The 13,830-nt window shown below is 47.8% G+C and overlaps 1 protein-coding gene across 1 annotated transcript in view; it reads right to left on the minus strand.

Annotated features, from left to right (window-relative positions):
- Window positions 1–13,830, minus strand: part of DNAH6 (dynein axonemal heavy chain 6) — a 679,574-nt gene that overhangs the window by 214,384 nt on the left and 451,360 nt on the right. Inside the window, exon 54 of the mRNA XM_063919567.1 lies at window positions 4,735–4,931. Coding sequence (XP_063775637.1) covers window positions 4,735–4,931 — 197 coding nt within the window. The remainder of the gene's footprint in view (window positions 1–4,734; window positions 4,932–13,830) is intronic.

Raw genomic sequence — 13,830 nt, forward strand, 5'->3', positions numbered from 1 at the left:
GTAGTTATCCCCCCCTCCACCCTCACATCCTCAGGAAGCAGCACTGAGATATTTAAACATTTTCCACATCCTGCATCCCCCCAGTAGATATGCAGATAATCTTATCCTGTACATAAAGTCTCATGCCACCATAGTCACAGGAATTAATCACGGATCAGCTAGAGCCCGTCTCGCTGGGAAGCGTCTATCCAGCCACGTCATCGCCTCTCGAGGAGCCGCAAAAAACCTGGTTTCACCATCAGCCACCACCCGCAGTCGTGATGGAAAGAGCATGGCGTATGGCAAATCAAGTTCCCGGAGTCTCCTCTTAACAGACAGAAATTGAGCTCTATCTTTCTGCACCTCTACCGCGAAGTCCGGGAAGACCGATATTGGCGACCCGTTCCATTTTAGGGGGCCTTTCGTGCGAGCAAGTTTCAAAACAGTGTCCCGGTCGCGGAAGTGAAGGAACTTGGCGATGAAGGTACGAGGCGGAGCCCCCGGAGGCAGTGGGCGCATCGGAACTCTATGAGCTCGCTCTATGGTGAAATGAGGCGAGAATTCATCGGACCCAAATTCCTTCCGAAGCCATGTTTCTAGAAATTCCTCAGGAGATGAGCCTTCCTCCTTCTCGGGCAAACCGATGAAACGGACATTGTTACGACGTAAGCGTCCCTCCATATCCGTTAGTTTTTTGCGCACATCAGTCATCTGAGACTCCAAAGTATCAGTACGCCGTCCCAGCGGGTTGACAGTATCTTCGACATTGGAGATACGGGTTTCGGCCTCACCCACCCTCTCTCTCACCCGTTGTAGGTCCTGATGGATAATGGAGAGATCAGACTGCACCTGCCCAATTTTATCAGCCAAGCGGGCCTCACTAGCAGTCACGGCATCCAACACTCTTTGTAATGCAGCATCGGGCGGTTCTGATGAGGCAGAGCTGTATGCAGGAGAGGGGGGCGAAGACTCAGCTTGTATAGTTTCCCTCCTCTGTTGTTGGGGACCGGGATTGCGGACAAACTTCTCCATTGCGCCCGCCGCCGCGTTTTGTTGGCGGCCTTTCACCATTTTGGATAACACAATGCCGCCGTGTTCAACCAGTTATATATCAAAGCAATGCAGGCAGAGAGAGGTGGCGCAGGCACTAGCACGCTGTGTGAGGGCCAATAGGCGCGGGACAAATATATATATATAGAAGGACCAGTGTTCTTAATAATGTTGCTGGGTGTCGACACAGTAAGTTTGGGAGCTGTGGTCAGAATCAGGGAGTCAGGCAACTTCCCACCCGCACAGACAGCACCCACCTGAGGCAGAGCAATGCAGATCTCCCAGTATCAGTCTCCAGCCTTCAGTCAGGTCCAGCTGCCCAATCTATTTGAAAAAGACACTTCCAGCAGGAGAGGTGTGGACAGGAGCAGAGTTGAGCCCTCTGCCAACTACAAGATGGCGCCCGGAAAACCCACAATCTGCCCAGCCGGTGATATAGCCCTCAGGGGGGCAAGGGCTCATGTGGTATATAGCGGGGGTGCTCTCCGGCCGGCACACAGGCCGTTTCACATTTAGCTGGACTGACAGGGGCGGATGGCGGAGCTCCGTACACGCGGCCCGCCAACCGCAAGATGGCGCCCGGCGGCTTCCCGCAGCCAGCACAGCCGCGACAAGCGCCCTGGCCGTCCGGCGGGGAAATGGACTGGAGTGACAGGCTGCTCAAGCAGCGGGGCCCCCGTGCTATCTACTCGCCGGCCGCGGGGTATGTCAGGTAAGCCGGGTGGGGGACGGATGGCACAGCTCCCGGGCAGCACAATCCAAGATGGCGCCGGCCTCATGCAGGTCAGGATCAGCTCACTCCTTTTATGTTCCCAGCAGGGACACCGGACACTGGATCTCCGTAAAACAAGGCCCAGAGCGGACAGCAGGCAGTTAGATAGCCGTACAGGGCCACTTAGGCAGTCACTCAGGGGGGTGTCAGGATATAGTCAGGATTTGTCGGCTGGGGAGCTAGGAGAACACGTCCTACTCCATTTCCAGTCAATCCACGCCCCCTGGTCTAGTGGTCTCTTACCCGGCGGCAGCGATGGCTCCAGCATCTTTTTCTGGGTCCCAGCAGTGCTGTGGCAGTTCCTTCCGGATCTGTAATGCTGCAGCGTTCCAGTGAGTATTTCTCCCCCTATACCTCACCCAAATCATTTACCCTGGCCCTACCTTTCCCTCTGGTGCCTAACCCTAACTCTCCTCCTACCCCCTCACCAGCCTAATCCTATCCTCCCCCGCAACCTATCCCTACCCACCCAGCGTAGCCTAACCCTACACCTACCCATCAGCATCCTCAGAATGTTGACCTCTCACATGGCAACATTGTGAACCTGTCAATAGATGGAGGATGTTGACATGGTGCCTGTCAACAGTGTAAACCATGTCAGCATTCTGATGTCGAACATTATAAACGTTGACATGGTTACTGACGGCCCTGCGACCGGATCAGGCATTAAGCATGCGCTGGTTTCCCCACTGAGCGGCACTGCAGATGATGTACTTATGCTGTTTACAGCCACAATAAAGTTTGAAGTCATTTATTCTTTGGGTAAATCTGAGTTTTAAAATGAGGCAGATCAGCATATTACCAATCGTTTATTGATGCAACCCAGTACTTCGAAATTGCACCTGCAGCAGAACATGTATACTTTCCCATTAGCATTTTCAACATCAATACCTCTCAAATAACGAGCACATGGAAATGTAATCTACAGCACATTGATTATAGTATATACTGCACAAAGCCTGAATAATAATACTGCATTGGTCCAGAATATAAATAAGTTACAATGCTAATTTATGTGCACGTCTATAAAAAGTAGCATGTATTAATTAATTTTTTACTTGTACACATTACTTGAAAACTACAACAAATTCAACATATAAAGGAAATAATTATATCATATGTACAGGAAAAAGCAAATAGAAAGAGGGTTTTTGGGACAAGCATTGTTTTATTTTAAAGTGCAGCAAAAAATGTCAAAACATACTTTGGGCTAAAAGTAATAGCTTGCGAGCTGTCGGAGGTGCGGGACTTTGTGGTAGTCGGCACGTATTTTTAAAAAGGCAAAACAAGGTTGGTTATGGCTTGCAAATGATTGCCGCTTTAAAAATATGTGCAGACTCGCACAAAGCGCCGCACCTCCGGCAACTCGCAGGCTTTTACATTTAGGACATCATTCAGTAAGGATTGCAAAATTTGCGATTCGCAATTTGCCCGATTATCAACTGCGCATGTGCAGCGTTCGCATTGCGCACACGTGACTAAAAATAGCAACAGAAATTGCATACACATCGTGATCGCAATGCAGCCGCTGTTTGACTGACAGAAGGCAGGTGTTCCTGGGCGGAAACCTGCCATTTTCTGGGTGTGTCTGAAAAAACGCAGGCGTGCCCAGGCATTTTTAAGGAGGGTCTCTGATGTCAGCGATGACCACTTCCAGCCTCTTCAGTCGCAAGAATTGTGGATGACCTTGCCTGACGCAGATAGGAAAAATCTTTGATGTTCCAGGAATTGCGTATGGGTTTGCGATCAGCCCACATATTGCGATGGGCGTTTTTTTTCTGTATTTCTGGGTGGCAACTACTGTATTTGATAGCAGCAAATGCTTTTTAGCAGAAATCAGGGGGCTGATTCAGTAAGGATTGCAAATTCTGCTAATTAGCAGATTTTGCAATCCTTTTGATCGCAGGGCAAGGCTGCCCAGCATGCTGACCACTGCCTCCCCCATTGATGTTGTGATCGCATCGCAATTTCTGCTTCATCATAGAACTTGTGGTCTCTTGCCAGCGCATGTGGCATCATGTAGACACTGCGATCACGCCCATGGAATGCCCCCGTTTCCTAAACACCGCCCTCGTTTGCCGGCCTCTGCCCCTGCAACACTCCGTTTCCTAACTAGGCAACGGAGCATTGCCCCCCCCCCCCCCCCCCCGCGAACGCCTCTGACTGATAGACAGGCAGAGGCAATCGCAAATAGATGCGGGCGCATGTGCAGGATGGGCATATATGTAGGATGGGCTCTGCACATGTTCACGCAACTTTTTTGTAATTTTTGCAGTTGGATCGCGTTCTGCGATCCAACCTGAATTATGCCCAAGGTCCTTTGGGGGTGATTCATCTACAATCAGGCACACTGACATGTGAAGGGACGCCCAGCACAGGGCTAGTCCGCCCAGCATGTCAGGCCCTACCCCGTCGCAGAAGTACAAAAGCATCGCACAGTGGCGATGCTTTTTTACTGTAGGAGTAACTCCTATCCAGCGCAGCTACTGCATGCAGGTAGAGAGTTACTCATCGTTGCTCGGGTCGCAGCGGCTGCGTGTGATGTCATGCAGCCGCCACGGCCAGTCCCCCCCCCCCCCCAACAGTCCGGGCACAATTAACGGCGGCTAAAAGCCGCTGGCCCGACCCCTCCCGTCCAGCAACCGCCTCTGCCTGTCAATCAGGCAGAGGCGATCGCTAGCCTAATACTGCCGGCGCATACGCAGTTCAGACCTGATCGCTGTTGTGTGAAAACGCATAGCAGCGATTGGGTCTGATTGACCCCCTTAGTCCTTTGTTTACTTGTGCAGTACTGCAAGCTCCAATGGGGAACAGAGTGACGTGAATATTTACAAATATACTCTACAGTACTGCATAAATGGTACCACTATACAAATAGATGATGATGATAATAATAATAATAATAATAATAATAATAAATATATAATACTTACTAACTGTCTATAAACTGCTGTAAAAGCACCAAAATAGGCGACACAGGCAGCAGCAATAAAAACATTTCCTATAACATTTGAGATCTCTTCCTCAAAACTTTCAATGCTTTCTTTCCATCGGACCTGTTCATCTCCTAGCGCTGCTGTTAGTTTACCTGCCCGATTGAGTCGTGCTTGTGTAAGCGCCATGGTTCTCGCTGAAAACAAAAATACAGAGTTACATAAAGGAAATGGCATTGTTTAAAATCATAATCAAATGTTAAAAAGCAAAGTAACAAGAAAACATACATTTGGCAAAAGAATAAAAGCAGTGGAATTTACACAAATCAACTGGAGCGCCTGTTCGCCTATTATTGCAGAGGTACAGTAGGTTACAGACAAATGACAGCCCTGCAATAAGCAGAAAAGGGCAGCAGTGATTGTTGAAAGACAGCCCAGCTGCAATGGAAACTTATGGAAATGTAAAATAGTAAAAATATTAGTGCAGGGAGCAGTGGGTCACCCTGGATAGATGAGGGAGCAAGTTGTTTTAGCATACTCAGGGAAAGCAAGGATTAGCATGCATACCAATACATAGATAGCTAGATACAGATGTAGCCATGCTCATCTTTGCTGCGATGCAGCATGCTACAACACCGGCTTGCTACATGGCATGCCAGGCTACGACTATTCACAGCCAGCTATTGCTTCATTAGGAATTAATGGAGCGATCACCGGCTGCAAATAGTTGCAGCCTGGCAAGCCAGGCAGCATGCCGTAATGCAACATGCCACATAGCAGTAAGATGAGCATGGCTACATGCAGAAGTGTAGCTAGGGTAAGTATTACCCCTGTAATGAATCGGATGCATGTTACATTTGAAAATAATTATTTTTTAAAAATACTAAATTGGTGAAAGGGCCGGTTCTAGACCTTGTGGAGCTCAGGGTGAAAGTTTCCTTTGGGCGCCCCATGTTTAAAATAGGGACAGTGCACCACAAAGGTGTAAACCAAAAATATAGGGGCATGGCTTCATGGGGAGGGGTGTGGTCACAGACTAGTACCAATTCACTTTACACCGCACAGTATTGTCTGTTATTCACATTACACCACACAGTATTGTCTGTTATTCACATTACACAACACATGGTATTGTCTGTTATTCACATTACACCACACAGTATTGTCTGTTATTCACATTACACCACACAGTATTGTCTGTTATTCACATTACACAACACATGGTATTGTCTGTTATTCACATTACACCGCACAGTATTGTCTGTTATTCACATTACACCACACAGTATTGTCTGTTATTCACATTACACAACACATGGTATTGTCTGTTATTCACATTACACCACACAGTATTGTCTGTTATTCACATTACACAACACACGGTATTGTCTGTTATTCACATTACACCGCACAGTATTGTCTGTTATTCACATTACACCACACGGTATTGTCTGTTATTCACATTACACAACACATGGTATTGTCTGTTATTCACATTACACCGCACAGTATTGTCTGTTATTCACATTACACAACACACGGTATTGTCTGTTATTCACATTACACCGCACAGTATTGTCTGTTATTCACATTACACCACACGGTATTGTCTGTTATTCACATTACACAACACATGGTATTGTCTGTTATTCACATTACACCGCACAGTATTGTCTGTTATTCACATTACACAACACACGGTATTGTCTGTTATTCACATTACACCGCACAGTATTGTCTGTTATTCACATTACACCACACGGTATTGTCTGTTATTCACATTACACTGCACAGTATTGTCTGTTATTCACATTACACCACACAGTATTGGGGGTGATTCAGAGTTTAAATTTAGCACATCTACAATCAGTCACACTGACATGCGGGGGGACACCCAGCACAGGGCTAGCCCACCCTGCATGTCAGTCCCTGCCCCGTCGCACTAGTACAAAAGCATCGCACAGTGGCAATGCTTTTGTACTGTAGGAGTATCTCCCAGCCAGCGCAGCTCCTGCGCGCTGGCAGGGAGCTACTCATTGCAGCCCGGGTCCCTTCGGCTACGTGTGATGTCACGCAGCCGACGCGGCCCGCCCCCCCAGTGGTCCGGGGCATGCCTGCGACCCGTCCCCTCCCGCCCAGTGACCGCCTCTGCCTGTCAATCAGGCAGAGGCGATCGCTAGCCTAAGACAGCCGTCGGCTGTCTGGCATTCGCCGGCGCACTGCGGCGGCGCATGGGCAGTTCAGACCCAATCGATGCTGTGAAAAAATGCACAGCAGCGATCGAGTCTGAATGACCCCCATTGTCTGGTATTCACATTACACCACACAGTAGTACCCCTTATACACTTCACGCCACAGTAGAGCCGCTTATACACTTTATGCCACACAGTAGAGCCGCTTATACATGTTACTCTGCAGCTTCTAATACAGAGAGAGGTGCAGCAGCTGGGGCAGAGAGAGGTGATGCAGCATTAAAGTAGAAAAAAGTGCTGTAGCTTCTGAGGCAGAGAGGGGTGCTGCAACAGCCGGGGCAGAGAGAGGTGCTGCAGCAGCCGAGACAGAAAGAGGTCTCTATCCCAGCTGTGCTGCTGCAGCAGCTGGGACAGAGAGAGTTGCTGTAGTAGCTGGGACAGAGAGAGGTGCTGCAGCAGCTGGACAAAAAGAGGTGATGCAGCCGTGGGGGCAGAGAGTGGTGTAGCACGACAGAAATAACCCTGCTCCACAGCTACAGGCAGACAGTGAGACATATAAAGAGGGCGGACAGAGCTGCAGCATGTGCCGGCTGTCAGTGTCTCCTGCCCTGTTCCCTGCCTAGTCTCTGAGTCAAGTTAAGTGTGCGCCCCCTCTGCTTCTTCTCCTTCTGCTCTGCGGCTGCCTGTACAATGGGGGTAATTCTGAGTTGATCGCAGCAGGAATTTTGCTAGCAGTTGGGCAAAACCATGTGCACTGCAGGAAGGGCAGATATAACATGTGCAGAGAGAGTTAGATTTGGATGTGGTGTGTTTAATCTGCAATCTAAATTGCAGTGTAAAAATAAAGCAGCCAGTATTTACCCTGCACAGAAACAAAATAACCCACCCAAATCTAGCTCTCTCTGCACATGTTATATCTGCCTCCCCTGCAGTGCACATGGTTTTGCCCAACTGCTAACAAAATTCCTGCTGCGATCAACTCTGAATTACCCCCAATGGCCGGCGGTATAGTGGGCAGAGGGAGGGGGAAGGCAGGGACGTTCCGGCGCCCGGAGCTTGCGCTCCACCGGAGCCACTCTAACTACACCCCTGGCTACATCTGTAGTTAGATAGATAGATAGATAGATAGATAGATAGATAGATAGATAGTTACCAACTTTTTGAGTCTCCTCTCCAGGCAAAGTCCAGAGAGGAGATGCTGCATTCCACTTTGGTGATCGGGTCCGAACTGTCACGTCAATAGGCCCCCAAAATGCTGCGATTTGCGGGTCTGCGGGGAGGTGACAGGGCTGAATGACATGAATTTACCTTATTTAGACCCGCCCCTTCCTTATGTAGCTGCAATTCCATGTACTAGGAAGTGGGCGGGATGCGGGAGATTCGGTCCCTCTTCCGTGGGTATTGGGGATTATACAAAAAATCAAGAGTCTCCCACAACTTGTGGGAGAGTAGGCAATTATGGTAAGATAGATATATTGATAGAAAGACAAAGAGATAGATAGACTGATAGATATCAGAAGCAGGGGGAGATACAGATGGAGCCTCGCTCATCTATGCTGTCTATGGGGTTAGTCCCGATTACGGAGTCGCAGCGTTCCTGGGCGGCAAGGCGGCGTGCATAGGCATAGGGAGGCTCACAGAGCTAATCATGGCATTTGCCGTTACTGGTGAGTGTAATACCTGCGACCATCCACCAAATGTCGCTTTTTACAGTCACCATTGCGCATGAGTGTGGTCTCCATTGAAATACAGAACACTATAGCGTGAGTACTTTTTTACTGTACATTGTATGGGCAATGCTGTACGAGCGTATCATTACGCTATTTAAAATACACTGCGGCAATGAGGTCCCGAAGACAAACTAATAAATAAAAATAGTGTATACAGACGCAAACAAACCTGTTAAAGCAATTGTCCATTGACGTTAGGTTTATGTGAGCTATTAAATTAAATAAAAATGGGCTTAAAGCTTAATATATTTGGTTCTGGGGTCCAATCGGCTGAGAACTGGGTTGGTATGGAAGGGGAGACGATTAGCTATCAGAGGATACTGACCACAAGTTTCTGTGACCCCCACAAGGCTAACGACAAGCGTTGGAACCAAGGGTAGGTCTGAATTTACGAGCCCATTATAGTCAATGCGAAAAGGGGTCCACTGTGCACCCTGATAACGCCGGTTATGGGTGTTCCAGAGAATCAAGACTGGTAGCATACGAAAGAGGAGACTCTTGGCTTTCAGGGCAGCCCAGCCACTAGTTTATGTGACAACGCAAAGGGAAATGACAAGCAGCCGTGTGTCGGTTCCCCTCCAATTGTCCGCCAAGCTTGCACGGGGTGCAGGGTTTCTGGCTAGATAGAAAATACTGTACAGAGATGCTAAGCATGGTGTTTGGCATCCAGGAACTTAGGGAGGAGCTTTTATCTCTCCCCATTATACTTATAAAGATAACACTTGCCGCAGTTCCTGGATGTCAAAACACAGTGCTTAGCGTCTCTGCACAGTATTTTCTATTTGAGTGCTATGTAGCATGAACAGCTTGTAACATACTCTGCTCTAAAGGCTACAGTGGCAAGTGTTATCTTTATAAGTGTAATGGGCAGAGATAAAAGCTCCTCCCTAAGTTCCTGGATGCAAAACACAGTGCTTAGTGTCTCTGTACAGTATTTTCTATTTGAGTACTAAGTAGCTTGAGGGAAAAAATGGATTTATTCTATTTTTTATTCCATGAATCTATTACATTAAACAGCACAGTACTGTGCTACGGATTTGCGCCCCAACAGTTAATTATGGAAACAGGTCTTTTCCTATGTGCATAAATCTATTGAATGTAAGGTTCTCAAATATATGAATGTTATAAAAACATAATTAATAAAGTGTCAATAAGAAAAAAAAAACGAAGGCATTCACACTTTGGGAATCGAACCTGGGACTCTGAGCATGGGACGTGGGAAAATTCACCGCTTGGCCACGACGCCTGGTGATAGAGACACAAACTCATGTGTAAATGTAAGCAGTGATCCATTCTCATGGGTTTTGCTGTATTGGCTACGAGACTTGGACGCTCATATACAGTACTGTATGCCTAACGTCAATGGACCATTGCTTTAATACGTTTGTTTGCATCTGTATATACTATTTTTATTGATTAGTCTACGGGACTTGGACGCTCACATATCCCTAACGTCAATGGATCATTGCTTTAACACGTTTACTTGCGTCTGTATATACAAATTTTATTGACTGATTTATTGGTTTCTTTTTTTACAATTGACTCTCCGTCTATGTTACGATCCTGATGCTCAGGACAGGGGAGATCTTATGTAGTGAGTCCTGAGCACCAAGACGGAATGCTGGGATTGGGAGATGGGAAGGAAATAGCCCCTAGCACCCTACCTCCGTTGTCTTACCCGTGTTATCAATTCACGCCTGAACGACTATGGTTTCTTGGGCCCATGGCAGCCGCGTTTGAAGGGCGGATTAGGTCTGCCCAACTCCGATGCCCCCTCAGGTCTTAAAGAGAGACAAGGCGTGAACTGAGACGGGGTAATAACAAGGGGACCTCTAACTGAAACAACCACGCTAGGGGCTATAAACTACCTAAAAACTAAACGTATGTGCGGCACGCCGCCAAAGGAAAAGAACTACAAAGAAACCACTGTCCACTCCCCTACACGGCACCGCCGAGTTCCGGGGAGGACAGTGAAAGCGGAAACCTCCGCAAATGCACCAATTCACAGTAAAGTAAACACTAAGCGGCATAGGCCGCAACACGCGGCAGAAGCCGCTACTCACGAAACCGGGCGAGAACCCCAGATGACAAACAGGTTTGCAAGGACTAGAAGGATTCCCAGGACCGGCTTCGGACCTCCAAAGTACCAAAGGGCAGGGAGCAAGATCCAACAAACACGGCTGACAGGAACAGAGTTCTGCAAGGCAGGAACAGCATACAAGAAGCTATCACCGGCGGGGCTGCAGTGTGCTTGCTCACATAAAAAGGCCCTGCTGGCCAATAACAGGAGGGCCAGCAGGACCAGCCCCCAGACCCTAATTACTAGTTGCCGTGCAGCTGCCCTGCTGCACGAGCAACCTAATTAACTATTCTTAGCAACGGGGAACGCGGTCCACCTGTGGCGTCCCCTTTGCTATGCATCCGGCGGACCTGCACGCACGGCGTCATGCGTTGCCAGGGACCCGGCGGCTATCGTGCGCATGGCGTCCTGGCGTTGCTAGGCGCCATGCGGGGGACAGGGAAGGAGAGAGGCGCGGCGGCCGTGACCGCTGCTCAGTCAGGGCACGGCCGAAGACCGCCGCGCCTAACAGTACCTCCCCCTTGAGGAGGGGTTAAAGAACCCCTAGAGCCAGGTTTCTGAGGAATCTCCTGAAAGAAAATCCTCTTCAGCTTGGGAGCATGTAAATCTTTATCCAACACCCAAGATCTTTCTTCAGGGCCATAACCTTTCCAGTGGACCGAAAAATAGAGCCGACCCCGAGAAAGCTTAGAATCTAAAACCTTCTCCACCAAGAACTCTTGTTGCCCCTGAACATTTACCAGAGATCTACCCTGGGAAGTCCTCCGAGGAAATCTCCTGGAAGAAAAATACTGTTTCAAAGAGAACAGTGAAAAGTATTGCCAATTTTGAGAGATCTCGGCAAGCGTAGCCGAAAAGCAACTGGGTTGACCTTCTTAATGATAAGGAATGGTCCAATAAATTTGGGTCCCAATCTAGCCGAAGGTTGTCGGAGCTTGATGTTGCGAGTTGACAACCATACCTTATCTCCCACCTTAAAAGTGCAAGGACGTCGGAGCCTATCAGAAAATTTCTTTTCTCGGAAGGCAGCTTTTCTCAAGGCAAGGTGCACCTTTCTCCAAATTGTTCTGAGATGGGAGGTTAAGGTCAACGAGGAGACTGGAGAATGAGGAAAAAAAGAGTTGGCTCTAGGATGAAAGCCAAAGACTGAAAAGAATGGGGACTCCTTGGTGGAAGAATGACAAGAGTTATTATAAGCAAATTCGGCTAACGGAAGAAATTCAGACCAATCATTCTGGAGTTTGGCCGAATAAAACCATAAATACTGTTTTAATGACTGGTTAACTCGTTCGGTTTGTCCGTTAGATTGTGGATGGTACCCAGATGTTAAAGAGAGTTTCATATTTAATGAGGCACAAAAACGTTTCCAGAAACGAGCAATGAATTGCGGACCCCGATCAGAGACAATATCCCTGGGCAACCCATGGAGCCTGAACACATGACGGAGAAACAAGACTGCCAACCCTTGAGCAGAGGGTAATCGGGGAAGAGCAATGAAATGAGCCATCTTACTAAAACGATCTACTACCAGCCAAATGACTCGAAATCCGTCTGAAAGAGGAAGGTCCACCACGAAATCCATGGATATATGTGACCATGGCCTGAGAGGAACGGCTAAAGGTACGAGTTGCCCGATCGGCAATGAACGAGGAACCTTATGCCGTGCACAAACCTGACAGGAATGGACAAATTCCCTTACATCTTTAGAAAGACTAGGCCACCACACCGAGCGAGAGACTAACTCCAAGGTCTTAGTGATACCTGGATGACCAGAGACTTTGTTGTCATGAAACTCAGCTAAAACAGTGCCTCTCAGAAATTCAGGGACAAAGAGACGATCAGCAGGAGTCGGTTTAGGAGCCTGCTGTTGAAGCTGGACTAACTGAGAAAATAAATCCTGTGTGAGGCCTGCCCGGATGACAGATGATGGAACTATGGGGGTAGTAGCAGGATGGTTATTGTGAACCAGAAGAAAACAACGTGACAGGGCATCAGCTTTAATATTTTTGGAACCGGGCCTGAAGGTGATAATAAACTTGAAACGAGTAAAAAACAATGCCCAACGTGCCTGCCGAGCATTAAGCTGTTTAGCTGACTCAATATACTGCAGGTTCTTATGGTCAGTAAACACTGTAATAGTATGCCTAGCTCCCTCCAGCCAATGCCTTCACTCCTCGAAAGCCCATTTAACTGCCAGCAATTCTCGATTACCAACGTCATAGTTGGATTCTGCGGAGGAGAATTTCCTGGACATGAAGGCACAAGGGTGTAATTCCTGAGACTCCGGATCTTCCTGAGATAGGATAGCCCCCACTCCAACCTCTGAGGCATCCACCTCGACTATAAAGGGGAGCTCCGGGTTAGGGTGCCTGAGAACAGGAGCCGAGACAAAGGCCTGCTTTAAGGCCCGAAAGGCAGACTCGGCTGCAGGCGACCAATTGGAAGGGTCCGCTCCTTTTTTAGTCAATGCTACTATAGGGGCGACCAAATCAGAAAAGGTATGAATGAACCGCCTATAATAGTTTGCAAACCCTAAAAAGCGCTGAATTGCTTTTAAATTTGTGGGTTGCGCCCAATTAAGGATGGCCTGGAGTTTTTTCGGTTCCATGAAAAATCCCTGGGGAGAAATAATATACCCCAAGAAGGACACTTCCGTGATGTGAAAATCACATTTCTCTAGTTTTGCGTATAAATGATTCTCCCGTAGTTTTTGAAGAACCAGACGCACATGGGTAATATGTTGTTCCATAGACTCAGAATAAATCAAAATGTCGTCTAAATAAACGACAACGAACTTTCCAAGAAAGTCACGAAGAACATCATTGATGAGGTCTTGAAATACCGCAGGAGCATTTGACAGCCCAAAGGGCATCACCAGGTATTCATAATGACCCGACTGTGTGCTGAAAGCCGTCTTCCACTCATCCCCAGATCTTATTCGGATGAGATTGTAAGCTCCTTTAAGATCGATTTTTGAGAAGATAACGGCAGAGCGTAACTGATCAAAAAGTACTGAAATCAAAGGCAAAGGGTAGGTGTTTTTAACAGAAATTTTATTCAGAGACCGAAAATCAATACATGGTCTGAGCGACCC

The sequence above is a fragment of the Pseudophryne corroboree genome, chromosome 1 (genome assembly GCF_028390025.1).
Source record: "Pseudophryne corroboree isolate aPseCor3 chromosome 1, aPseCor3.hap2, whole genome shotgun sequence".
Lineage (NCBI taxonomy): Eukaryota > Metazoa > Chordata > Amphibia > Anura > Myobatrachidae > Pseudophryne > Pseudophryne corroboree.